The 26,890-nt window shown below is 41.5% G+C and overlaps 1 protein-coding gene across 1 annotated transcript; it reads left to right on the top strand.

The window, feature by feature from the left end:
• The first annotated feature begins 1,565 nt into the window (after positions 1-1,565).
• Positions 1,566-26,043, top strand: dstyk (dual serine/threonine and tyrosine protein kinase). The gene is made up of 14 exons (XM_061784861.1): positions 1,566-2,471; positions 6,112-6,521; positions 14,420-14,926; positions 15,055-15,250; positions 16,701-16,939; positions 17,099-17,182; positions 17,266-17,442; positions 20,407-20,536; positions 22,565-22,721; positions 23,003-23,135; positions 23,747-23,860; positions 24,411-24,525; positions 24,632-24,766; positions 25,472-26,043. The coding sequence occupies exons 1-14, from the start codon at positions 2,243-2,245 to the stop codon at positions 25,657-25,659; spliced, it is 2,814 nt and encodes a 937-aa protein (XP_061640845.1). The 5' UTR covers positions 1,566-2,242; the 3' UTR covers positions 25,660-26,043.
• The last annotated feature ends 847 nt before the right edge of the window (positions 26,044-26,890 follow it).

Below are 26,890 nucleotides of genomic sequence, written 5' to 3'. Positions count from 1 at the left end.
ATGGATGAATTGCAACGGGTGGACGATAGACAGTATCTTCTGCCATCTAGTGGGAAAGAATTTAATTGTTCTGTCTGTCATCACTACAGTGGACGTCGAGAGCATACCTAGTTAAGAATAAGAAATATACATCCATTTGCAGTAAATACATGATAATTTTCAGACGAATTAAGGGGAACAGTGGTTGGAAAAAAAACAACTATATATATATATATATATATAAAGTTATACAAATTATACATAAAGTTATAAAAGTTATCATTTCAAACATTAAATATCTTGTCTTTGTAGTGTATTTAACTGAAAATAGGTTGTAAAGCATTTGTAAATCCTTTAATTCTGTTTTTATTTAAGTTTTACACAAGGTCCTAACTTCATTAGAATTGGGGTTTGTAAAAATTACAGCATTACTTCAGTGTGTCTTTAATGAATAATAATTGGAATAACACATTTGTGTATTGAATTGAAATTATGATTCAATACATAAAGCTGTTATTAAAATTTGATTAATAAAACATGTATTAATTACAATTAAATACATAAATGTGTTATTATTAAATTTTGAATAATACAGGCATGTATTTAACTCTAATTCTAATTAAATACATACACGTGTTATTCCGATTTTAACCAAGCAATCGAAAATTAATTAATTATTCCAATTAAAATTAATATATTAAATACAAAAATATACACATTTATTTGATTGTAATTGGACATTTTTGTATTCAATTCCATCATAATTAAATTATTAAATTTATGAATTTTTATACAAAAATAAAAATTGGAATTACACGGATGCATTTCAAATTTGAGTTAAATCATTCAACGTGTTATTCGTATGTTAATAAAGTTTAATTAAAATTGCGATAACATACGAATGGACTAAAATCCAATGATCATAAAAAATTTAATACATACATGAATACATACGTTTAATTAATTACAACTAATTAATTAAAAACACGTATGGATTCAATTGCAATTCTAATTAATTAAATAAATACCTAAATGATTAAAGTTATTAAAACTGGAATAACACGTATGCATTTAATTGAAATTATAGCTAAATAAAAGTGAATCAAATTTTAAACTATTAAGGAAGTGATTATTTAATGGTATAATAATGTATTTAATTTGGGGACTTTCCATAACTTTGAAGGTGCTGTTTTTGTCATTTGGATAATCTGCCAATAGAGGGAGCTAAACGGTGCAGTTAAATTTAACACTATGACGGAACTTGATGCAAGTTGGTACACTACAGTACTTGTTTTAAATTAACCTTGCATGATGTTGCATGATGAAGACAATCTACTTAATCGGTGCGGCAGTCTGTGTGATCAACTTGAGTTCTAGAAAGACACAGTCACTTTTGGAGGAATTTTGGATGTAATTAATCATGCAATCGATCGAATTTTGGCTATAAATCACAATAATGAGCAAGTGGTTGAACAATAATCTCGAAGGGCAATCGAAACGTTCGGATTTCTATTTTAATCGGTGATAAGTCAGGGAATGCAGGAAATAAATAAATAAAAGAACGGTATAAGCCTACATTTCCCAGGGTGCCTTTCGCCACCTGGACCCCGCCCTCTCCTTTCCATAACTTCACTGTCTCTGTTTTGCTGTGATTTGATGACTTTTGGGTAGCTGCAGGACTTGCTCCGTCGACCTGGAGCCCATTCGACCACCCTCTGCGTCCTCGTCGTCCCCAAACATACTTTTAATTTCGCGGCGTTGTCGGGAACATGTACATTGGCTCGTCTCGGTCGGCGCGACTTTAAGAAGAGATTTCCCCTCGCAGCGTCACCAAGAAGACTCCCACGTTTTTTGTTGTTGTTGTTGTTGCGGTTGCTGCCGCACTCGGGTCGTGTTGGTCCGGAGACTGCGAGGGCAGAGAGGTGGTTATTTATCCCCGAGCTGTATGGGTGTCGAGCTGTCTCAGGGCTCGCTTAGCGGACGTTAAAGGCTATGAGTGTGGTGCCAGGCCAAGACGAGGGCGGAGAGGCGATGCCAACCGGCTAGCTACGCTAACCCGGGCGGGGATTACCTTGTGGGCGCGCACTATTTAGCACACTTCTCGATTTTGCAGCCCACCTGCTTTTTTTTTTTGTTGTTGTTTTTTTTTTTTTTTTAATAAAAAAACAACAACAACTTATCTCATTGGCCTCCGACGAACGAGACAAAATGCAGATGTAACGATTCGAGTCAAGTCGGTAAGCTAGCTTTTGTTGTCGCTGCGATGTCGCACAAGCTAGGCGCACACAAGTTTGCCATGGAGGGGAACGTGCAGCAAAAAAGCACCCCGCTAACTCGGGAGCTCACGCGGATATTCAGCAGCTACAACAAACACTCGGTTCTGCTCAAGAAGAACCTGAAGGAGACCAATGCCTTCTTCCGGGAAATCAGACAGAACTACAGTAACGCGTGTGCATCAGCCATGAGCTCGGAGTCAGCTTCCCTGGAGGCAGGTGGGTCAACATCCTGCCTTCTACAGCATCCTTGCAAACACTCACATACTTATTGTATTTACCGACGATTTGTCTACGACAGTGATTCCCAACCACTGTGGGAAGCTATCAAATTGCAATTAATTGGGTTGAAGATGATAATTTACTTACCTCTTTGCCACGATTAATCGACAACTAATCGAATTAATCGGTAACGGGTTTTGGTAATAGATCAATTGTTTAACTTAAAATTGTCAAAATCCTCGGAATCTCAGCCTCTCAACATTAAGTATTAATAATTATACATTATAATGAAGTAGACTGATTCTTTGTTTCATCATAATAAGACATTTACAAACATCTTTTACTTTGGTAAGCAGTGATCAACATTTTTGCCTATTTTCTGACATGTTATGGACCAGACCAGTAACTGAATAATCATAATCCATTTACTTACTATTTTTCGATTTTCTGTTTTATGGACTTATGGGGGAATCCAAAAATGACAACAAATGTCAGATTTAAAAGTTGAACGCGGTGCTTTCACGCCATGCTGCTTGCTTTGGTTGCCCTTTTGTTGTTTTTTTGGTCTTGTCCATACAATGCGAATCATACACAAAGCGCCCCCACTCGCCAGGAGGTGAATCAATTCCGAGGGTTTGCTGAATCAATATTAAATTTGGGAAAGAAATATTGCAATCAATTGATATTTCTAACCACTTCTAATTTTAATATATTTTTTTATTTTTTATTTTTTTTTTGCCGTAGTTTAGATTGATTTTAGTCTCATTGCATTATCTGGTTATGGGTCATCTCATTTTATTATTATTTTTTTTTTTCAGTTTTAGATAGATTTTTAGATTGATTCCAAAAACATGCATATATGGTTGATCAAAGACTGAATTTTCGTTAGGTGTGAGTGTGAATGTTTGTTTGTCTTTATGTGCCTTGCTACATTGGCTGCCCACCCGTCCACGGTCTCTAATGCCTCTGCCTAAAGTCAGCTGGGATAGGCTCACCCGCGACCCTAATGAGGAAAAGCACAATAAAAAAACATTTAGTTGTTTTCAATTAGATTGTGCATGTGAGCTATGGCGGTAAGGTGGACGACTGGTTAGCGCATCTGCATCACAGTTCTGAGGACCGGGGTTCAAATCCCGGCCCCCTGCCTGTGTGGAGTTTGCATGTTCTCCCCGTGCCTGCGTGGGTTTTCTCCGGGCACTCCAGTTTCCTCCCACATCCCAAAAAGCATGCATGGTAAAGTGGTACAGATAATGGATGGATAGGATGGATGTGAGTTATGTTGTAACTAATTTAGTAATTTCCTCTCGACGTGATGTGTTGTGAGATGTTGACTTTTTAAAAGATGTTTGTTGGGTTTTTAATGCTGCATGAATGTTTCTTCCCAGACAGATACCTGTGTTTAAAGATGAAGCACTTTGTGGTATCTTTATCACCCAAAAGATCAGCCTAACTTTCTTCAGCTTGCACTGGACAGTGTTGAGCATTAGATGAGTCATACTCAACACAAAGCATGGGATAATGCGCCCTTTCATAGGAGCAGCTGAGCACGTGTCCTCACTCTCTTTTTTTTTTTTAAATGTTATTTAATTATTTTATTTTTTTTGTCCTGTTCGTCTGTTAGGTCAAGCAGAATGGAAAATCTGTATCCCTTTCATTCCGGAACAGTTTTACCTTGTCACAGTGGAGTTTTTAAGCTTCCGCTGTGGTATTATAATTGAGGTTTATTGAGAATCAGACTTGATCAGTCGAACAGAACAGTTTCTAGAAGGGAGAGAGAGAAACAAAGACAAAAGACAAAGCACTAATTGTAAACAGAATGAGAGAAGTAAATCATTATATTATCTACAACAATGAAACATTAAATATGAGTGTTACATGGGGCTGTAGTGCTACACCCTGTGAGGGAAGGACAGGACAAGATAGAACAGGAGAAGAAGCATGCAAGACAAGGGTCGTGAACCCAACTGTACAACTGAAGTGTGGTGGCATTAATTATGTCAATTATAAAAGTCTACAAGACGAGAGTATAAGTAAGGGGATACACACGGGATTTGCATATTCATGAGTTATTTGTCGCACACCCAGTGAAAGAGTTCTAGGGGTGTGTGTCTGCGGATACATGCAAGTGAATTGATACCGTTTTACATGCACAAAGACTGACAGAAGTGTCCTGTAATTGCTGTGGCCGCACCGCGGCGGCTGAGGACCCCACCCAATCAATCGAGGGGCGGGATCAGGCCCAGGGGTCCACGGACACGTCCCGCACCGAGGGACCCAGGGTGGTCCGCCAGCCCCACCGAGGCGCCCCGACAACTGGCCACCCGGTGGGGGCAGCAGGGACCCAATTTTATTGTAGCTATTCTTCCCAGTAATGATATAGGCAGGTTATTCCAGCTTCTTAAATCAGGTGAGATTTTTTCCAGAAGTGGTGTGTAATTTAGATTGGTTAGCTCTGTGAGTTTTGACGAAATATTGATACCTAAATACTTAAAGTTTCCTACAGGAATAGGGTACTCTGGGATTTGATCTGCAGGAGTCCATGAGTTTGCTGTTATTGGCAGTATTGTTGATTTTGTCCAGTTAATAGAGTAGTCCGATATTTGTGAAAATGTTTGAATCAGATTGAAGAGTGCCTGAAGAGAATACTTGGGTTCCTGCAAGTAAAGAAGAATATCATCAGCATATAGATTGATTTTTCTGTTCTGTCAATAGTGAGCAGATACCTTTTAATATTAGCATTCTGATGTATAGCAAGAGGTTTGATAAATATTGCAAATAGCATTGGTGAGAGTGGACATCCTTGTCTTGTCTTTGGAATGTAAAACTGCTACAAACTTTATCGAAAGCTTTCTCTGAGTCAAGTGACATGATAATTGTGTTTAGATTTTTAAATTAAAATGAAATGAAATGTCATCACTTTCTAAAACACTACATTCATCCGGCCTTACATACCTCGACATAAATTGGCATCACATGATGTCAAGCGATTACGCTACTATTTAGTCTGCTTGCTTCAGCGGAGTTTATCGAGCTTGAAGTTGCAGCACACGGGACAGTCTCAAGTATTTATGAGCTGTGCTTGATCCAGGGATACATACCAATCACAGTAAACGGTTAAGTAATGTGTTTTTATGGAGGCGAGAAGACAAATTTGTTTTGACTTGTGCTCCTTTCATCTGTTCCTCATGCAAATGTTTCAGACCTTGCTGAGTCACACTGATACATACAGTCAGTATGGTGGATAGCCTTGTATAATGACTTGGATCCAAGCAAATGTCCAATTACACATCTATTTATCTGTCTATGTATTGCCTCTTTTACACAGGGATCCCAGAAAATTCCCCTCAGAGGTGGTAGCAGATCACATCTATCGTCATGTGTTTCAAAAAGTTATTTCCAGTAGTAAATGCAGTGTGCACCCTACACATTTTTAAAGGGATAATTTTTTATGGGTTTTTACATTTTACTTACTTACGTAGCCTTTCGGAAAGGAGAGCCTCAGTTGCCGATTTACTTTTTAGCAGTTTTTTGAACGCCAGAAAAAGAATAAAACACCCACAATAAACGAGGGGTTCACTGTAGTGATGGCTATGCGTATTGATTATGGTTTTATTAACCTTTTTATTTCATCTCACAGAGCAATTGAGCTGCATTGCTTTCCCCAGCCATGAAGAAGAGTTCCTACGCAACACTGTGGGTGCTTCTCCATATATCTTGGTGCTGGGCCAGAACTGCACTGCCCGCTACCAGCTGCTCAACTGCCTGCTGGGAGAGAGACTGCTGCCGCTGGGCCCCGAGGCCGGGGAGGTTTGCGGAGGCGTCCAGGGCACCCCGTGCAAGAGGCGCAAGTTGTGTTTCACCCACGGGAGACAGACGCGACTCAGCCTGGCGCTGCCAGGCCAGTACGAGCTGGTGCACCAGTTGGCGGCCAACCGCGGCCGCTGGGATACGGTGCCCCGTGAAGACTTGGAGATCCACGAGGAATGCGAGGACCCAGCACACAGGCTCGCTGAGCTGGAGATCACCCTGCATCACCCTTTACTTCAGGCAAGTCTGTTATGAAATGACTATCTATGTACATCGGTTAAGAACAGTCCTTTTATGGTCAGTTATTGATGTCAGTTAAATGAACTGGTTTCATAAAATATCATTAGATTTGATCAAAATCACTCATGAATGTCTGTACAGGCTTTTATTTATCCAGAGCAAGTCATTCCAGGTATTATTTCAGGGATGTTTGGAATTTTTCACTTTGCAAACTGGATGAAAGTCAAAGGTGCTTGATATTTGGGGAGTGAAACGCTTTGTTTAAAGGTGCATTTTATGTCACACACAAGCCGTATTTTGCTTTAAAGTGCAACCCCAAGAGATAACCGCAATCCATTCTGAGACGCTGCTCCTCCAATATTTTCTAGCTTCAAAACATTTGTTTCCTCTGTAATTATAATTCAATGAATCCCTTTCAGGGTCAGACTGTCAGCATTGTCGAATCTTAATCAATCAATCAATCAATCAATCAATTAATCAGCTGGCAACATTTGATCATTGTAAACTATAGTGCCAAGCTCCTTGTTAAACCAGCCACAAAACGTGAGACCTGAAGTGACAGGGCCTTCTCTGTCGCTGCCCCTACACTGTGGAGCTTTCTCCCCATTAACATCAGAGCTCCCCCTACCCTCTCCTCCTTCAAACCCACCCTTAAAACTCACCTCTTCAACCTACCCTATCCCAACTAACCTCCACCCACCCCATCTCATTCCCCTCCTTGTACTTCTCTCTCCTTTTTATACCCATTTCTGTTTGTACTGTCCTACGAGTAGTTGTGTGTTGTTTTCCTCAATGAAAAGCATCTTTGACTACTATGAAAAGCGCTATATAAATGTGATGTATTATTATTATAAACCCAAACTTAAAAAAAAAAAATAAGAATAATCACCCACAGTACACGTGATTCAGCCAGAGTAAACGTGAAAATAACAAAAAAATAAATAAACAATTGCATATGCACTTCCCCTTTGATGACACGGTGATGAACAAGCAGGGGGAAGGGATTATGCTGTGTGCCTAGAAGGTGAGTCTTTTTTCACCAACCTGTTAACAGCTGACTATTGGATGAACACTGGATATAAACAGTCTACACACCCCTGTTCAAATGCCAGGTTCTTATGATATATAAAATGAGACCAAGATAAATATTTCACTGTCACTGTGTTCCATGGTTATGTAAACGTTGTAAATTATTTGGAAGCTCTTTGCAGACCATGGGCGGTAAAATATGACACAAAAATGTCAGAAAAGGTCGACTAGAAAACCTGAACTTTATTTGGGGTTAATCAGAGGCACTTTAAATGGTGAAAGGTGTGGTCTGACTGACACCCATTAACATGAGTTTGAATGTGAACACAGCTGCTGCATCCTCAGTTATAAGATGGTGGCACACGTGTTTATTTATTTTCACTTACCCTCTCAAAAAATGTTTCCAATTAAGTTGTACCAGTTATAGGCCAAATGAATGGTGGAAAAAGTTTTTAAATTATTGATCTTGGTCCCCTTTTTTTATATCACTATTTTGTTTACCACTCTCCTACAATGCAACAAGTTCCATTTCTAACTCCGTGGCCATCATTGGAATTTTTCTTTTGCCATTGCTGCTGGTGGCAAGACAAAAATCACTAAAGAAAAACACTTGTGGAATTAAGCCTTAAGGTAGTCATTTAGCCAAAGTCTCACAAGATAAGCTGACATCTCACATGACGTCACGCACAATGGTGGGTCAACCTCATTTTCTGCGTGACTAATGAGGCATATTTTCCGGCCAAGTCTTAATTTAGGTTTAGGTTTAATTCTGAATCGTGCGATTTTAGTGATGAATTAAGTCACAAATTAAGAAGCACGACTATAAATGATGGTGAAAATGACAGCCATATTATTTTGAAAATTTACACACACACACAGATCACACATCTTCAGGTCATTTGTTTTCACAGTTAGATGGATTACTGAGCAAAACTATTGTAGTTTTAAATTTTTTTTTTTAATTTTAGGATTACTATACATACTTCTCTTGTAGATTTGGCTAACTGGCGAATTTATGTGGGAAAAGTTTGGAATTCTTGCTCACAGTTTTACGATCCTGCTCGAATGAATGCTAAAAATCCAAATAAGCTGGGGTGAGTGAATCGATTTTAGGATGGTCAGTGCTCAGTCACGTGTGACGCGGAAAATTGTTGTCATCCAGTCGCTCCAAACCCCCTCACGTCAAACTCCAAGACGCAAGGCCTGGTGCCTGCCTCAGGGCAGCCCACCCTCCTCACCCCCTTACGTAATGCTGCTGGTCTGGTGCGATTCACATGACTAGGTCGTGTAGGAAAAAAAAAACAACAATCCCAAACCCCTTTGCTATGCTGAAGCTGCCATAGATGCAACAGAATCCTTGGTCGTTTTGGAGCTGTGTAGTTCAAAAATTGCATTTTTAAACTTTAACCGAGCATGTTCATAGTGCATATTGCTATATTTACCGTGTACAGTCATCTGCTGACATTCATGTCACAAATTGCCATTTATAATTGGAATTCTTCCCTGTTGCTTTAAGAGCTTGACAATGAAAAATCAGTTGAAAATCATTGCTGGAATATTTTTCATTCGTTTTCATAATCACATGTTGCTTCAAGTGCAAGATCCCTTAATTGGGTCACAGCTAGTTTTCACTCAGATCTCAAATTCTTTCTCAGAGATTAGTAACAACATTAGATACTGGTTTTCATTTTGTGTATTTGAAGTTGATGAATGTTGTCAGCCGGTGCTGGTGGAAATGCCTGAATATTTGCTTTTTAGAAGGTGTGGAAGACTTTCACGGGCCAGTTAATAAGCACATGTTCCTTCTTAGGGACTAAACCAGCCTGAGGTTTCTGCTGAATGAAAGAGAGATTAGTGTGTTTGGTTCAGTTTGTGAAGGCACAGAATCTCTCTGCTCACTGCGGTATTCACACACTGCTGCCACACTCGCAGCCCCCCGCAGATGAGGAGGCACTTTCTAATTAGGTCTCCTTGTCCCAGCCTGGCTCTATTTCAACACCCAAAGGTCAAAGGGTCCAAACCCATCCCCATATTTCTTTTAAAGGTACATAACCTGTCAGTGCCCTATGAATTCACATAGGGCAGCTTTTGCGCGTTAACAAACGGCTGCAACTTTAACAATCTTATTTCTTAAAGCGGCCGATTGTCCTACTGTGTCATATTGTAAGAGAAAATGACGTTAAACTAAACTCCTTTTTTGTACTTGGGAGAAAAAGGCCAACAACACTGACTTTTTCTTCCAGGGTCTTTGTTGAAAACAACTGAGTTAAAGAGATTCAAACACTGTATTGATCTGGATGCTTGCAGGCTATCTTTGTTCTAGAGAGGCCGCTTGGTTCGTGTTTCTTGGGGACGGGACTGACGGTCTCCTTTGTGTTGCTATGTCTGCCTCTTTACCATCATGACCTCGCTCCCAAGCTTTCCTCCAGCCTTATTTTTATTTATTCATTCATTCAAGTGTTAGACAAATCTGTAGTAGATACTAGTCGCTGCCTTCTCACAGCCACTACATGAATTTACAGTGGAACATCTAAGGTCGGACGTAATCCGTTCATTGTGAACGTTTACATAATGAACATTTGGTTTGGTGTTAAACAGACAAAGAAGTCGTGTCCAATTAAAAGTGACATTTTTGTTTGGCCAAAGTTTTATCATTGCAGTACAAAATACATGAATGAGCAATCAACTAAGCACCAACCTTGGCCAACCCTCCCAAAATTGTTTGTTTTAATTATATTTTACATTTTGCCTCTTGGTGCGTTTACTATTTTAGAAGCTCAAGGTGTGCTTGGTGTTAGGTAGCTGTAATGCTTACGCAAATTTGCTGGTTTTGGTTAAAGTAACCAAATTGTTAGCATATAAAGTACTTTCAAAAGCCAAATGTGCATTCAGGGTCCTCATTTTGCTCTCCACCCACTGCCAAAGGAGATAATCTTGTTCTCGAGCTGCATGTTTGCCTACATCGGCTTTGTTAGAGGCTTGTCTCTCAAATAGCGTGCCTAATGTCAGACGGTGAGTCATAAAACAACAATGAGCTAGCCTAAAACAATCATGGAAGAGTCTGTGGGTGTGTCATGATGACATAGTATCATAACATTTTCATTCATTTTGTTATGTTTTTTTATATCTGAGAATTGCAGCTGTATTTTATTTACCGTATTTTCTCGACCATAAGACGCACTTAGAAGTCTTAAATTTTCTCCAAAATGGACGGGGGGCCTTATAATGCAGCGCACCTTATGTGTGCACCGAGTTCCAAAATCTGTAAATGTTGTTGTCTGACTATAATGAGCGCTCCGCTTGACTGACTGGGAGCATTTCCTGCCGACACGCTGCCTATATAGAGGAAGGCGGACGTGGCTGAGGACAGCATGCGGACGTAAAGGGGGAAGGGTGCGCGTGACAGAGGAGGCTAAAGACACGCCCCTAGTAGGTATATTGTGCCGGTATGTGCATCGGTTTGTCTAAGGACCCCCGAAAATGGCACCTACGAAGAGACACGCTTACGAAGCACAGTTTAAACTGCAAGCTATTAGTTACGCGCAGGAACATGGGAATCGAGCAGCCGCGAGAGAATTCAAGATCAACGAATCCATGGCTCGCAAGTGGAGGAAGCAGGAAAACGAGCCTCGCCAAGTCAAGAAGACGAAGCTGAGTTTCCGCGGAAACAAGGTGAGGTGGCCCGAGTTGGAAGACCAACTCGAGCAATGGATTAATGATCAAAGAACAGCCAGGAAGCGTCTCTACAGTCACCATTCGACTGAGTGCAATAACTCGGAGCTAGCCATCCATGCATCAAGGAACTCCAACCGCTGGACATCGGTGTAAACAGGGCGTTCAAAGTGAAGTTGCGAGCAGCGTGGGAGCGATGGATGACAGATGGCGAACACAGCTTTACTAAGACTGGGAGGCAGCGCCGGGCGAGTTACGCTACAATTTGCGAATGGATTGTGGATGCTCGGGCTAACGTGTCTGCTTGCACTGTCGTTCGAGCCTTCGTAAAAGCCGGCATCATTTCTGGGGAGCCGCACGGCAACGAGACTGACCTTGACGAGTACGAGAGGGAACCTGGCGTGTTTGATGGAGAACTTGGCCAGCTGTTCATTTCGGATACTCAGATGAGGACCTTGATGGATTTGTGGATGAAGATTGATAAAAAAAAATAACATGAGTACATTGTTAAATACTTCAATAAAGTACAACCGAACTGAGTTTTGCTCCCGCTGCCTTTTTAAAAACATTGTTTTAACCGTAATGCTACTGTATGTTATAATCTCACGTATGCTTTACCATGCCTGCGCCCAATAATACGGTGCGCCTTATGTATGTGTTAAATGCAGAAATAGACCCCGTAACTGAGACTGCGCCTTTTAATACGGTGCGCCTTATGGTCGTGAAAATACGGTATTTATTTTGCTGTTTCTTATCAGATTGACTGAAATAGTCACTCTTGTAGCTGGTCAATGTGGCCTTAAAGTACATTTTGTGATTGTAATCAAGATTTGTTCCCAATTCAATAAAAAGAAAACACAATTGACTGACATTATTGAAAGTTTTGCTTTTTGTATTTTCCCCTTCTGGGATTTGCTTTATTTATCCTGAACTCCAAATGCAGACGTTTAAACAGGGTGTACCCCGCCTCTCGCCCGAAGATAGCTGGGAATGGCTCCAGCACGCCCGCTGTCACTGAGCATAACATGAATAAAGGGAACTGCTTTCATATAAAATTTACTTCTGTCTCTGAAAATGTCAACAAAATCCTGCATACAGTATTTGTCAATCTAAGGTACATGCTAGGCAGGTGCCTGGTTTAAAAAAAACAACTTTTTTTTTTTTTAGCAAGGAAAATAAGCTTGTCTACAACATCAAGGTTGAGGCATGCTCTGTTCTGTTCCATGTTACAATGTTACCCTCTACAATGAAAACCCTCTCTGATGGGGCACTTGTACCATCTATGATGAGGTATTTCTAAGCTATATTATTCAGTCACGGGACATTTATTTCATGCTTCTTCCACCATTGAAGTGGAGCAGTGTGTCCGTAAATGACTGCTTTTGCAATGTATAACTGGGTACCTTGTCATTGGCGCTATTCAGCCTGCTAAACTCTGCGACTGCCGTCACTGGGCTCCTTTCTTGTCATTTGCAAAACAATGTGAAACTAATGCCGTTCATGTCTGTTTCTGAGCCAAGGTTTTCGTGTTCATCAGAGTCTCATGTAGAGCAATATTTGCTGCTGCGTGTCTCCGTTTCGAATGATGGAATGATTTGGTCGAGCTACTCCTTTTGAAGATACTTGCAGCTCACTTATTTTTTTTTTATTTTTATTTTTTTAGAAGCTGCAAACCTGACCCAATTCCACATTACTGACAAAACTGTGCCTAAAATGACTTTTCGTTCAGCTTCTCGAATGAATAGCGTAACATTGACGTCTGCTTTGGAATCTTAGAAGGTGGTGGAACTGATCTGGAATCTAGGTTTGTATTTAGTCATTACCTCAGTCAACGAGGTTCAGTCCATTCATCGTGCTTTATCTGTTAGGTGGATTACGTAAAAATTTAATCCATTTCCATGAAACTTTGTGGATGACCTTTTTCATTTGGATAAGATTCTAGGAATTTCTTTTCAGTTTTTTTTTTTCCAGCATTTTCCTTAAAGTCCCAGTAAAGTGAAAATAAATTATTTTAAATTTGACACGCCACAGTGAAGAGTGTTGTTAACAACCTTACCTAATTTGAACGTTAAAAAAAACAAACAAAAACAAAAAAAAACTGCCAACTATATATAATGAGGCTTCATTATTGTGAAAAATCAATCCATTGTCTCCCCTCTCAAATGCTGTGGGCGTGTCCGCTGAATGCGCGGAACCATGCCCCGCTGAAAAACATGTAATTTTTTTTATGCCTACACGTTTCTACGTTTTAGCCGCAAGAATATATCCGCTTAAAACCACCGGTGTTGAGAATATATCCCACTGAGTTCTCGTGGGGCTTTCAATGGCACTTTGAGAGGTGCTAGCCACCAGGTACCTCACAAGCAGACCGGCTTTTGGAGGCTCCTCAGAGCCGCGTCACCTCCTCGCTTGGTGTTGTGTCGGTTTGTGGGTCCTGTAAAAGTGACACGTCAGGGAAAGTTAACCGTATATTAAACACGGTGACACACATCATTCGGCCTGTGGCTCACACTACACGAAAGACATCTGAGCACACCACAACTCGTTACTACATTGTTCTCAGCCTTTGCATGTTTTCAGAAATTGACTTTAAACATGCAGTATAATGTATTTAGAACCAAATTTCTGAATTCACTTTCCCCGGTCTTACACTTCTCAGCAATTCATGTATATGATTTCGTTGGGCCGGGGACTCATATACGACTAACACATTGCCAATGAATTAATGTGGTTGGATCTTTGGTGGAGGTCGGAGGAGCCACAGGCATGAAATGGCAGCCACACTTCCATCAGACTGGCCCAGGCAGATGTAGCTACACAACTAGTTTACCACCACTAGGGTGTGACTGTGGAAAAAATGAATAATGTGTGCAACTGTGAAGCATCTTTGAATGCCTTGAAAAGCGCTATGTAGGTGGTATGCATCCATTGGTGAGCATGTGCGTGTGAATGATTTGTCGAGATGTGCCCTGCAATTGACAGTTCAGGGTCTACCCTGCCTCAAGTCAGCTGGTATCGGTGCCAGCACATCCACGACCCTAGTGAGGATAAGCGGTATGGAAAATGGATGGATGCATACTATACTGAATTTCAGGATTATTGGATTTTGGGGGAGCTTGGCGAATGTCTGTGCTGGTCCTGCTATCATTTCAGTTGTACATGGAAATGACCTTGAAATGCTTGTGCCTGCTCATCAGGAAGCAAAGGTCATGGTGGTGCCTTGTGCAAGCGTCCAGCCCATGGAGGAGGTCCTAGAAGATTTCACGCGGAACGTGATCCCTATCATACTATATGCCATCAAGGAGGATTCCTTAAATGCAGAGCAGGTGGCCGAGCTCTGGAAGGTCAAAGAGATGCTCTCCTTTCCAATCTGTTTTATCCGCCTCCCCGACACGATGCCCACAGCCTCGCCGGAGCTCAGCCGCCACGCAGAGAAGGAAAAGGAGCGGGAGAAGAGCGCCCTCCATAAGCAGCTGCTGTCCCTCGGCTTCCTTAGCGGCCCAACGGGAAACTGCTCCTGCGGGGCCCCCACACAAATGCCCACCCCGGGTGCCAAGCCGCAGAGCATGCTGGGTGAGGCTTTTGAAAGACTGCACAGGCTGCTGGTGCCTTTTACACGCCAGGTGCTTCAAAACCAACAGGTGGAGGCCGCTAGCCTGCTCAACGGGCTACACTGTCGCAGCCTCGATCTTTTCATCAACCAGGTCAGATAATCTCTGTCTTATAAACATGTGACCATTAATAGTGTTCATTTAAGAGGTTGGCTTTAAAATGCACAAGAACCAAACAATACGCAGCTTTTGTCCTTTCTGCTCCTTCTCGCCCTCTGCAGGCCTTCGACATGCAGAGAGACCTGCAGATAACCCCCCGCAGGCTGGAATACACACGTGAGAAAGAGGGGGAATTGTTCACCTCCCTCATGGCTATCGCTAACCGCAAACAGGAAGAGATGAAGGAAATGATTGTGGATACATTGAGTAGCATGAAAGAGCAGCTCCTGGAGGATGCTGCCAACTTGGAGTTTACGGGTGAGTTATATTGCACCATGCTATTTATGATAGGGCCCCCTTGGCTTTATTTTAGCACTCTCAAAATAACTTGTTTGCCAACATTTGATGTTGTTTAGAGGATTACATGCCTTTTTTCCTTGACTAGAAATGTCTAGTAGAACCTTCTGTAGCCATTGAGATATCAAGTTAGTTACAATTTTGATGATTATTCATTTACTCAAAACAGTTAACCTCCATTTTCTCCTTGCGGCAACAGTGCACACCAAAGAGGGTGTTCTCTTCGCCACTACGTACATAAAAACCGCATGGTGCCTATACAAACAAACTCCCAATGCCAACACAACTATTCTCTCATCTCTGTTGGCACCTGATACTTCGTGCCTTTACTAAAAGTTGTAGCGAAATATGTTCAATTCAAAACTACAGTAGGTGGTTGTAGTCGTGTGTTAAGCTGTTGGAGACTGGGAAGGGTTTGCATTATAAGAGAGGGTGGGTTATCCTCTATGCTTGTCCCCTGTGGTAAATACGAAGGGGGGAAAAAACATTAGCTTGATGGTCAAACATAACTAATCGTGGGATGCTGGTGGCCTTCTGAGTCCCCCCCCCCCCCCAGATCATATTCACATAAAACTATGTTTAATATTATTGTGTATAATGTAACCCTAACCATCTACTCAGTTTCAACATTAATACGGCACATTAAGTATAGGGGGAAATAAACTGGTTAAATTATTCAAATAAAATGTATTGCACATAAAGAATACCTAAATAAATGTTCTAAAGCCAAACAGTTCTTAAAGATTAAATCGGAAAATAAAAAATGTACTGTACATGAAAAGTAAAAAAGTGTACTGTATTGGATAAAGAAAATGCTTGAGCCACTGAGCCACATTTTGCACAGTTTGAACATTAAAACAGCGCTTAAATGTAGGATTAAACAAAAAAAAAAAACTGTACTCAGGGCTCTACACTAAGTTTGCATTAGTAGCACTGGTGAGACCAACTTTTTCAGTGCAACTGGTGCGACCAACTGAAAAAGTTGATCGCACAGCACATGATTTGGTTGCACCCTTTTTTTGAGGCGGTACACCATGACCGACCATGGAATACCACAGTTTCGTTTGAAGTTTAGATTTACAGTGACTCTAGTGACTTTACTACTGCAATCATTGCACTTTATTTGAATGATAGTTTGTTTCCCTACGCAACCTCTTGAAAGGAGTCTGGACATTTTAACTTTGCACATACAGTATCTTCATATGTCTGTGCTATGCAATAGATAGATAGATACTGTAGACAGACAAACAGACAGATTTGTTAGCTTTGCTAGCTTCATAACAAAGTTATTAAAACCTTTGCACATGAATGTTTGTTATATGAGTGAAATGAAAACTACAAACAAATTAAGCAGGCAATCTTTGTAGCTAGCGGTATAATTTAAAGTGCTGTTTTTCCCCTTTGACTGCAGACATAATCGTGACAAACAAAGGCGAGCCGGTTACATCAAAGGAGATCAAGTCTTGCATCCACCAGATCCAGGAGCTGATCGTGTTGCGTCTGAATCAGGCCGTGGCCAATAAACTCATCAGCTCTGTGGACTATTTGAGAGAAAGTTTCGTGGGAACACTGGAGCGATGTCTCAGCAGTCTGGAGAAGTCCCACATAGACTCGTCCGTACACAATATCACATCCAATCACCTCAAACAGGTGGGTATACCTTAGCATTTACATCACACAGAAAAAGAAGCAGACAAGCAACAAAGTCAGTGTATAGAACTACAAAATCCTGTCGAGCTGTGGATGATTGCAACCACCTTTCACTGCGAGTTAGCCTCAATGTTAGCCTGGTGTCTGTATCTGTTGTAGTTATTAAACGCAGCCTACCATGTCGAGGTCACCTTTCATTCGGGATCCTCTGTCACGCGACTCGTCTGGGAGCAAATCAAACAGGTAAATCACTTAAGAATCCAGCACAGACAGTTTGTCGTCACACCGCTATCCGAGCCGCCTTCGTGATCGTGTGCCTCTCTCAGATCATCCACAGGATAACGTTTGTGAACCCACCTGCCATCTCGCACGAGTGGAAGCGCAAAGTGGCCCAGGATGCCATAGAAAGTCTCAGCGCCGCCAAACTGGCCCGAAGCATCTGCTCCCAGTTCAGAACCCGGCTCAACAGCTCCCATGAGGCCTTTGCGGCATCCCTCCGTCAGGTTAACGTGTCCATGTTTTCTTTGTTCTTCTGTTGTTCTCAAATAGAGCAAATCTCTAACCAGATTCACAACCAACACTCTGGCAGAACAAACCTCAAATACATAATTCAATTCGAAATGGTTTTATTACAAGCCCAATTCCAATGAAGTTGGGACGATGTGTTAAACATAAATAAAAACAGAATTTGCAAATCATGTTCAACCTATATTTAATTGAATACACTACAAAGACAAGATATTTAATGTTCAAACTGATAAACTTGATTGTTTTTAGCAAATAATCATTAACTTAGAATTTTATGGCTGCAACACGTTCCAAAAAAGCTGGGACAGGTGGCAAAGAAGACTGAGAAAGTTGAGGAATGCTCATCAAACACCTGTTTGGAACATCCCACGGGTGAACAGGCTAATTGGGAACAGTAGGATGCCATAATTGGGTATAAAAGGAGGATCCCTGAATTGCTCAGTCATTCGCCAGCAAAGATTGGGCGAGGTTCACCTCTTTGTGAACAAGTGCGTGAGAAAATAGTCGAACAGTTTAAGGACAATGTTCCTCAACGTACAATTGCAAGGGATTTCGGGATTTCATCATCTACGGTCTATAATATCATCAAAAGGTTCAGAGAATATGCATGTAAGCGCCATGGCCGAAAACCAACATTGAATGCCCGTGACCTTCAATCCCTCAGGCGGCACTGCATCAAAAACCGACATCCATGTGTAAAGGATATCACCGCATGGGCTCAGGAACACTTCAGAAAACCAACGTCAGTAAATCCAGTTCGGCGCTACATCCATAAGTGCAACTTGAAACTCTACTATGCAAAGCAAAAGACATTTATCAACAACACCCAGAAACACCGCCGGCTTTTCTGTGTTAGTGTTATTTCTTTATAATAGTATTTTCCCTTACTGTAATTTATTTTTAACGATGCTGTGAAAAAAATTAAAATAGAGCGTAATTATGAGGCTGGAATAGATTAATTGCAATTCCATTCATTTCAGCGGGTAATATTACCTCGGTGTACGATTGGTCATGGAAAGAATTAAAGTCACGTGGAGAGATGTTTGTAATTCAAGGGGAGGAAATGATTTAAATTCTGATCTAAAAAAAAGTGATAGATTTGTGTCTGCCACTGTAAAATGGGGTGAAAACCTGCTAATTTTCTGTATTATACAATGATGCCAAATCAATTGCATTTTATCCACTTAGTAACGTGGTTACACAGTTAGTCCAAAGTTTCTCTGTCATCACATGAGAATTCGCTAAAAACGTCCGGATGCTCGAACACACGTTTGACGAATGGACATTTTGCACATTTTTCCCCACTGATGCTTGGGTGGACTGTAGCCAAGTGAAAATAGATTATCCATCCATCCATTTTCTTTACCGCTTATCCTCACTAGGGTCGTGGGATGCTGGAGCCTATCCCAGCTACACCCTGAACCGGTCACCAGCCAATCGCAGGGCACATAGGAACAACCATTCACACTCACATTCACGGGCAATTTAGAGTCTTCAACCTACCACGCATGTTTTTGGGATGTGGGAGGAAACCGTAGTACCCGGACAAAACCCACCTAGGCACGGGGAGAACATGCAAACGCACATAAAACGTTGCCTGCTTTACCAATGATCATTGCTGTCCAATTTTATAGCCAGTTCAAAAGCATCCATCCATTTTCTATAGCGCTTGTCCTCATTAAACTGGACTCTACAGTCCCCTCCCAAAGGAACGGCATGGTCAATTCCTTTGTTTTGTTGTATACTGAAGACATTTGGGTTTCAGAGCAAAAGATGAATATGAGACAAAAGTTCAGAATTCCAGCTTTCATTTCATGGTATTTACATCTGGATGTGTTAATTTACAGAAAAATGCATTCAGACTAATCGGGAGAAGCTTCAACATGCAACAAGACAATGACCCCAAACACACTGCCAACGCAACAAAGGACTTCATCAGGGGGGAAAAGTGGAAGGTCTTAGACTGGCCGACTCAATCAGCTGACTTTGAGCAAGAGGCGGGGTAGACCCTGGACTGGTCGGCAAATCCCTAGTTCATATGAGGGAAAGACAAGCATGTCCCATTCACTTTCTACATACAAATGAAAGAATTTACCATTAGCAAGTCCAATACGAGATCAAGTCTGCTTTTAAAAAGATACTGATGCTTAGTTTTGATTAACTCTGCCAGAGAGGTATTAATATAAAAATATGTAATAGTTAATTTGTAGTAGTTGCAGTTTTAGTTCCCATATTTGGCCACCGGGCAGGACAGTGCAAAATATTCGAAACAGGTCGCAGCACGATGCAGTGCAGTTGTACACCACTGCCAACTACAGACATGACAGTTTCCGAATTAAAGGATTCTGGCAGTGTCCATCAAAACCAAGCTTCGTTAAAGCTCAGCAGATTGTGTAGGTGTGCCTAATGAACACCAAAGATTGATTACGTTCCAAATGAGTAAAGATTTGCTATTCAAGTTGTGCAAACACCGCTGTGATCCGGCGCTGGTGTGAACTTGGCTTTACGGACGCTCTCATGCCAACTTTGAGGGTCTGGCATGAGACAGATTAGAACACAAACGTGTAGGAAGGAGTTTATGAAAAGGAACGCTTGGACAAACATTGATTTACGGTCGCTGTCTTCTCAGAAAAATAACATTCATTACAGACTGTTTGTGTTGGCGACGAACGCTGTGCTTATTAAGTTGACAAACGACAACAACGTCAGGGAGGTCAATGCTTCTCACTAGTAGCCAGTGAGAAATGGGAGGCCATGGTGATCAAGTTACAATGAATTTGTTTCATAAAAGAACCCTAGCAGGCCACCAAATGTGATGCCATGAATGTTCCAGAAACTTATTGGAGGGGTGGATAAATGAAAGGCCTAATTACAAACAAACAAACAAACACAAACAAATGCTAACCACGGAGAGTTTTGTGTTGTATGTCCGGTTGCAGCTGGAGGAAGGCCACACGGGGCGACTGGAGCGCACCGAGGATCTGTGGCTGCGTGTGAGGAAGGACCATGCCCCTCGACTGGCCCGCCTGTCGCTGGAGAGCCGCTCCCTCCGAGACGTGCTGCTGCATGGTGAGTCACCACATCATCTGCCTCTGCCCACCCAACTTCAGCTCAAATAACTTTGTCTACCTAAAACTTGACACAATCGAAGCCTTTCAAATCAAACTAGATTGTCCCCACAAGGGCAGTATGGTGTACAAGTCGGTTTCAGGAAATCGGCAGGTCCAGACAACCTTTTTTTTAAAGGTAGCCCCTGAGTTTATTGCTTTACCCTCAACGTCTATTTTCAATTTGTCTTTAGCCTTCAGTGAAATTCCTTACGTATGGAAAGCTGCTGTTGTATTCCCCCTGTTAAATGGCGGGGACCCAACTATTTAAAATAATTATTGGCCAATTTCCAAACTCCCAGTTTTGGCCAAGATTTTAGAGACTTTGGTTAAGTGATCAATTCAAAGATTTTTTTTTTTGTATTAGCCAATAACATTTGATCAAAATTTCAATCAGGTTTTAGGAAAAAGCATAGCATGACAACAGCAGCTTTGAAGATTGTCAGTGATTTTTTTTTGATGGATTCCTTGGATGAGAAGGAACATTGTAGAGCTCTGTTCATAGACCTGTCAAAAGCCTTTGACACTGTGGACCATGTGATCATGAGACACAAACTACTTAGCATGTGTCTGTCTGAACCGTCTCTCAGCTGGTCTGACAATTATCTGTCAAACAGATTGCAGTGGGTGCAGGCGGAAGGCTACAAAATGGCGTGGTTCAGGGACCGTTATTCTTCACCATTTTTGATCAATGTTCCTAATGCGAACATTCAAATCTATGCAGATGATACTGTCATTTATTGTTTGGCGCCAACGCAGCATCAGGCTTTTTGTCATTTAGAGGATGGTTTTAACACTATACAAGTCAAATTTGGGGATTTGAAATTGTTTTTCAATTCTGAAAAAAACTGAACTCATAATGCTTATTAATAACTCAAAGACTAAACCACAGGACTTGCTTCCTATAATTACGTCTCAGGGCTACGTCATTGAGCGTGTCACAGCTTATAAATATTTAGGTTTTTTTAATTGATGATACACTTTTAAACGTCTTTTTCAACTTCACATTCAGCAGTTTGTCAAGAAGCTGAAACTGCCTCTGGGTTTTTATTCCAGAAACAAGTGCCGTTTCTCATTTGCTGCAAAAAAGAGACTCGCTGCCGCAACGTTTTTGTGATTTAATGATTTTAGTGATTGACTATGGTGTTTTGTGCATGCATGCATCTTCACAGTACAGTGTCTTTGGATACTGTATGTCCTGGAGTTTTGAGGTGTATTACAAGTTTAAGGCTAACACATCACTGTGACCACTATTTTCCTGTTGTCTATCCAAAGACATAATCATTGGCATGTTTTTATTTATAAAGCAAATCCCAATCTGCTTCCATTTTACCGTAGAAATGTTGGCACTTACAGTCTTCGCTCTGTTACTCATTCCCAAGACCTGTTTTTGGCTGTCTGTTCCTAAAGTATGTCTTGAAATGGGGGAAAAGGAGTAGCAGAAAAAAATGGGCCTAAGGCAGCAGGTCTCTTGAAGCGTTTTTACAAGTAAATTGAAAGGGTTGGATGATGTTGCAACAAGTTGGTGCTTTAAATGCTTTGCTGGTTGATCTTTTGAGATTTAACTGGATATGTTGATGTGCGCCTTATATATTTATTTTGTATTGTTTATGTTTGTCTGTATGTTGCTTCCATGACTACTTGTTGTCTTGGACCAGGACACTCTTGTAAAGGAGAGTTTTTATCTCAATGAGGCTCTCCTAGTTAAACGATTTCAAATAAATACAATGGAATAAATAAATAAAAAGTGGTTAGCAAGGCTGAAAATCTGGATCTAATCTCTGCGCTGGCCTTCCTCTTGTGAGTTTGCATGTTTTCCAAATGCTTGCGTGGATTTTGCAAGGGTTTATTTTCCTCCCGCATTACAAAAACGTCCGCTTGACAGCAACGACATGCTATAGTCAAAAGATTCCCTTCCAATTCCTTTTCACCCACAGTTGATAATATGTATGACTTTACTCTGTAACAAATGACTGTTGTCTTTTCACAGGAAAACCAAAGATGGGCCGGGAGCTGGGCCGCGGCCAGTACGGAGTCGTGTACTTGTGTGACAGTTGGGGGGGCCGCTATCCATGTGCCCTCAAGTCTGTGGTGCCCCCGGATGATAAACACTGGAACGATCTGGCTTTGGAGTTTCACTACACAAGGTGAGTTCGAAACATCTTGTTGAGCGCCTACAATTCCAAACGGTTTTGCTAATTCTTTTACCCACCAGTCATAAAAACAGCTCTTCATATCATGTGAGCAATGTCCTTGTGCGCCCCACTGTTTCTAAGAATACAGATTTTGGGCCAATGATGCAGTGTATTGTACCGAGCGTCTTCGCTCGAAGTGTCACAAAGCAGAGGAATGCGGGGCCGCTGCAAGCTGGGCTGCGCGCAAGTCTCGTGGCACACGTCGGTGACAACAGATGCCAATTTGTGCTCAGGTCGCTGCCCAAGCACGAGCGGCTCGTCGACCTGCACGGCTCCGTCATCGACCACACGTACGGGGAAGGCTCCAGCATTGCCGTGCTGCTCATCATGGAGCGGCTGCACAGAGACCTCTACACCGGCCTCAAGGTGACACACAGCCACAGCACTACACAATGAAATATTTCAGGATTGTTCAAGCTTACAGCTAATTAAAAAAAATACAAAATAATTCACCATCTCAAGAAATTAGAGTGTAAGAAACAGTCCAACTGATTTTTAACATAGAATTGGGTTTTATAAATGTATATGATATTGAAGTTCCCCTCCTGGAAGCCGTCACCTTATCGTGGCGGAGGGGTTTGTGTGTCCCGATGATCCTAGGAGCTAAGTTGTCTGGGGCTTCACGCCCCTGGTAGGGTCACCCATGGCAAACAGGACCAGACAAAGTCGAATCTCAGATTCAGATTCTGGGGAGAGGGAACTCTGGGCGTCCCTGCTAAAGCTACTGCCCCCCACGACCCGACCTTGGACGAGCGGTAGAAAATGGATGGATGGATGGATGGATGGCTATTCAAGTTTCACTTTTCTTCGATGTTCTAATTTATTTTGATGCACTTGTACTAGCCAGGAGAAACGAGTCTCTGGCGTCAAACTTCACACCTCACGCCCTTTTGTGCCATTTATACAGACCAGCGTGGCAGTCGATCCACTCGAGAGACGTAACCACTCTTTTGTTAACATTGTTTTGGTTATGCCAGGCTGGTTTGTCGCTGAGGGAGAGGCTGCAGATCGCTCTGGATGTGGTGGAAGGGATCCGCTTCCTGCACAGTCAGGGCCTCTTGCACAGAGATATAAAGCTTAAAAATGTTCTGGTAAGTGCAAACAAGATGACGACCGAGCACTGAAAATTGATGAGCCCACTTACAATATTACATTTCATGTTTGTTTAGTCATTTTTAAGGATTCATGTCAGAATCCATCCAATGTTTGTCAAGCATCTGATTAGACCATACAGGAGATATTTTGACTCAGACTCATTTCATTGTTATTCAGCTACACACTGGTGCAATTGGATTGTAATCTAAACATTGTGAGGATGAAAACAAATATTAAGACCTAAGAAGCGCACCACTAAAAGTTCACCTGCCAAGAATCGTCAAAAGCACATTTACACCTTTCATTCGCATCGCAACACGGAAGTGCTATTTTGTTGGGGGACCAATCGACAGACTGCAATGTTTTCCAGTCCACCAATACACAAGAAATTATGCAAATAAAGCTCTCCTCTTAAATACATTCATCACACATTCTGCTAGACTATAAGAAATAAGGTGTATTGTGTTTGTAATTTAAGCATCATTGTGCACGATAGCGTACACTTTCTGTAATTGTGATTGTGTCGTCCCTCCTTTCTCATTGCAGCTGGACAAGCAGAACCGTGCCAAGATCACCGACCTGGGCTTCTGTAAACCAGAGGCCATGATGTCCGGCAGCATTGTCGGAACCCCCATCCACATGGCACCGGAGCTGTTTACAGGTATCGTCATTCAGTGGTCGCACTGTCCCCGAATGCATCACGAAGCCATCTAAGCAGCCCGGCTCTGATGACAACAGCTCCTCCTCACTGTGACTCCTCCTCACAGGAAAGTATGACAACTCTGTCGACGTCTATGCCTTCGGGATCCTCTTCTGGTACCTGTGCACCGGTTCCGTTAAACTCCCGGAAGCCTTTGAAAAATGCTCCAGCAAAGACCAACTCTGGAATAATGTTAAAAAAGGTGACGAATCTCTAGTTAGGTACATTGATGCTGTAGTTTGATACTGCGGATAGATAGATTGATAGATACTGTGGCGCCTTGAGGTACAAGTTAAATTTATTCAGTGACCACGCTCATAACTCAGAACACTTGTATCTCAAATCATCTTTCCCCATTGAAATGAATGGAAATGCCGTTAATTCATTCCAGCCTTCCCCCAAAAACAACAACAAAATTCCAATCTGTATTTTAATTAGAAAAATAACAATAATGTACTTCTAAAAATATACCGTAATGATATAAATAAATATATTTTAAACAATTTGTGCATCATGATTAATTAATTCACTGTGACGGTCACAACTGCTCTGTAAGTTGTAGCAATAATTAGCGTTTTTTTCAGAAAGGGTAAAGAATATATGCCTTAGTTATGTCAGTGTACATGTGTTGCTTCACTGGGTTGCTTAAAGGGTTATAACAACGATGCTGCATCGTTAGCTCTTATATAGCATTCTCCATTGTTTGTTAACATTAAACTACTAAAGCTTGTGGTTGTTTTAAATACACAATGTGTAATTCTATTTGTTTTACGCTTAGTTCGACAGTAAACTTCAACTGGGAGTGGCAAAAAACAGCTTGAAGCCCTCTTTTTTTTTTTTTTTTAAAAAAAAAAAAGGTTACTATCTGGCTGTTTTGGTCACTCACATGTATCCGTGCGGCCTGCAGGTGCCCGACCCGAGCGCTTACCCTCCTTCGACGAGGAGTGCTGGCAGCTGATGGAGGCCTGCTGGAACGGCGACCCTTCCCAGAGGCCCCTGCTCGGTATCGTGGAGCCCGGCCTGCAAAGCATCATGGTCCGCCTGTGCAACTACGATTCGGAGCAGAAAAGCAGCAGCCTGGAGGACTCGAACTGAAAACACTCCTGACAAACTAACGCGCATGTCACAGGGATCGTGGTCATCAAAAGTATTTTTGTCGTATTTATGAACGGATGCTCGATGGCCACAATTTGTGACCGATGACGTTGTCCTTCTTATTCACATGTGTAATTTATGAGGGGATACAGATGTTTGCAAAGTTGTTTTATTATTTGTATAGAAGTCCTACACTTTGACATGCTAACTGCCACTCATTCACAGAAAATGTTACTAGATGCAACTTTTAAATGTTGTCCGTTAAAAGTATTGTGAGCAAAAAAAAAAAAAAAAAGACTTAAAATATACATTTTAGATTGTATTTAATGTCTGCATCTACACAAACACCTTTTTTTTTTAAATAAAAGGATCTGTTACAACAAGTCAGCTGTTATTGGCATTGAAATAATTATCCAGGCTTTGTCATGTGACGCCCAACATTCAACAGACTTTTTTTTGTCCATGTTTTCCACTGGAACAAATGAATATACTGCAAGTGTTACTCTTTTCCCCGCATTTCTTTTCTGTTAGGCTCCCTCACGCTATTTCTCATTTGTTGATGTAAATGCTTATGGTGCAAAAAAGAAAAGAAAAAGAAAGAAGGCCCGTTTGAAGAGGACGTCAGAAGCAGCTACATGTGTAGGATATATGCGGTCGGGGGTCAGAGGTGACTTGAGCCAAGTCTGTGAGAATCTGACCTCAGGATCAAAGGTGAAATCGCTCTGGAGAGGAAAAAAAAAAAAGAAAATTAGGACTGCTGTTATTTAATGATTTCTGGGCTCTGTTAATCCAATTTTTTTCAACACACAAGACCCCTAAATTGCTTGCCTGCCTCAACATCCACACCATTTGTGAATGTGTGGGAATTTTAAGTGCAACCAAAAGAAAAACTAATTCCGATGGCTTATAGACAGAATTTTCACTCTGCAAAACAAAAAAAATCTAATTTAAAGCATCAACAACGTTGCAGACCTGAAGCAATCATTCATTCATTCATTCATCTTCCGTTCCGCTTCTTCTCACTCGGGTCGCCGATCCCAGCAATCTTCGGGCGAGAGGCAGGGTACACCCTGAAATGGTTGCCAGCCAATCACAGGGCACATACAAACAAACAACCATTCGCACTCACATTCACACCTACGGGCAATTGAGAGTTGTCAATTAACCTACCATGCATGTTTTTGGGATGTGGGAAGAAACCGGAGTGCCCGGAGAAAATACACGCAAACTC

The sequence above is a fragment of the Phyllopteryx taeniolatus genome, chromosome 9 (assembly GCF_024500385.1).
Source record: "Phyllopteryx taeniolatus isolate TA_2022b chromosome 9, UOR_Ptae_1.2, whole genome shotgun sequence".
NCBI lineage: Eukaryota > Metazoa > Chordata > Actinopteri > Syngnathiformes > Syngnathidae > Phyllopteryx > Phyllopteryx taeniolatus.
This window is presented reverse-complemented; position numbering and strand designations above follow the sequence as displayed.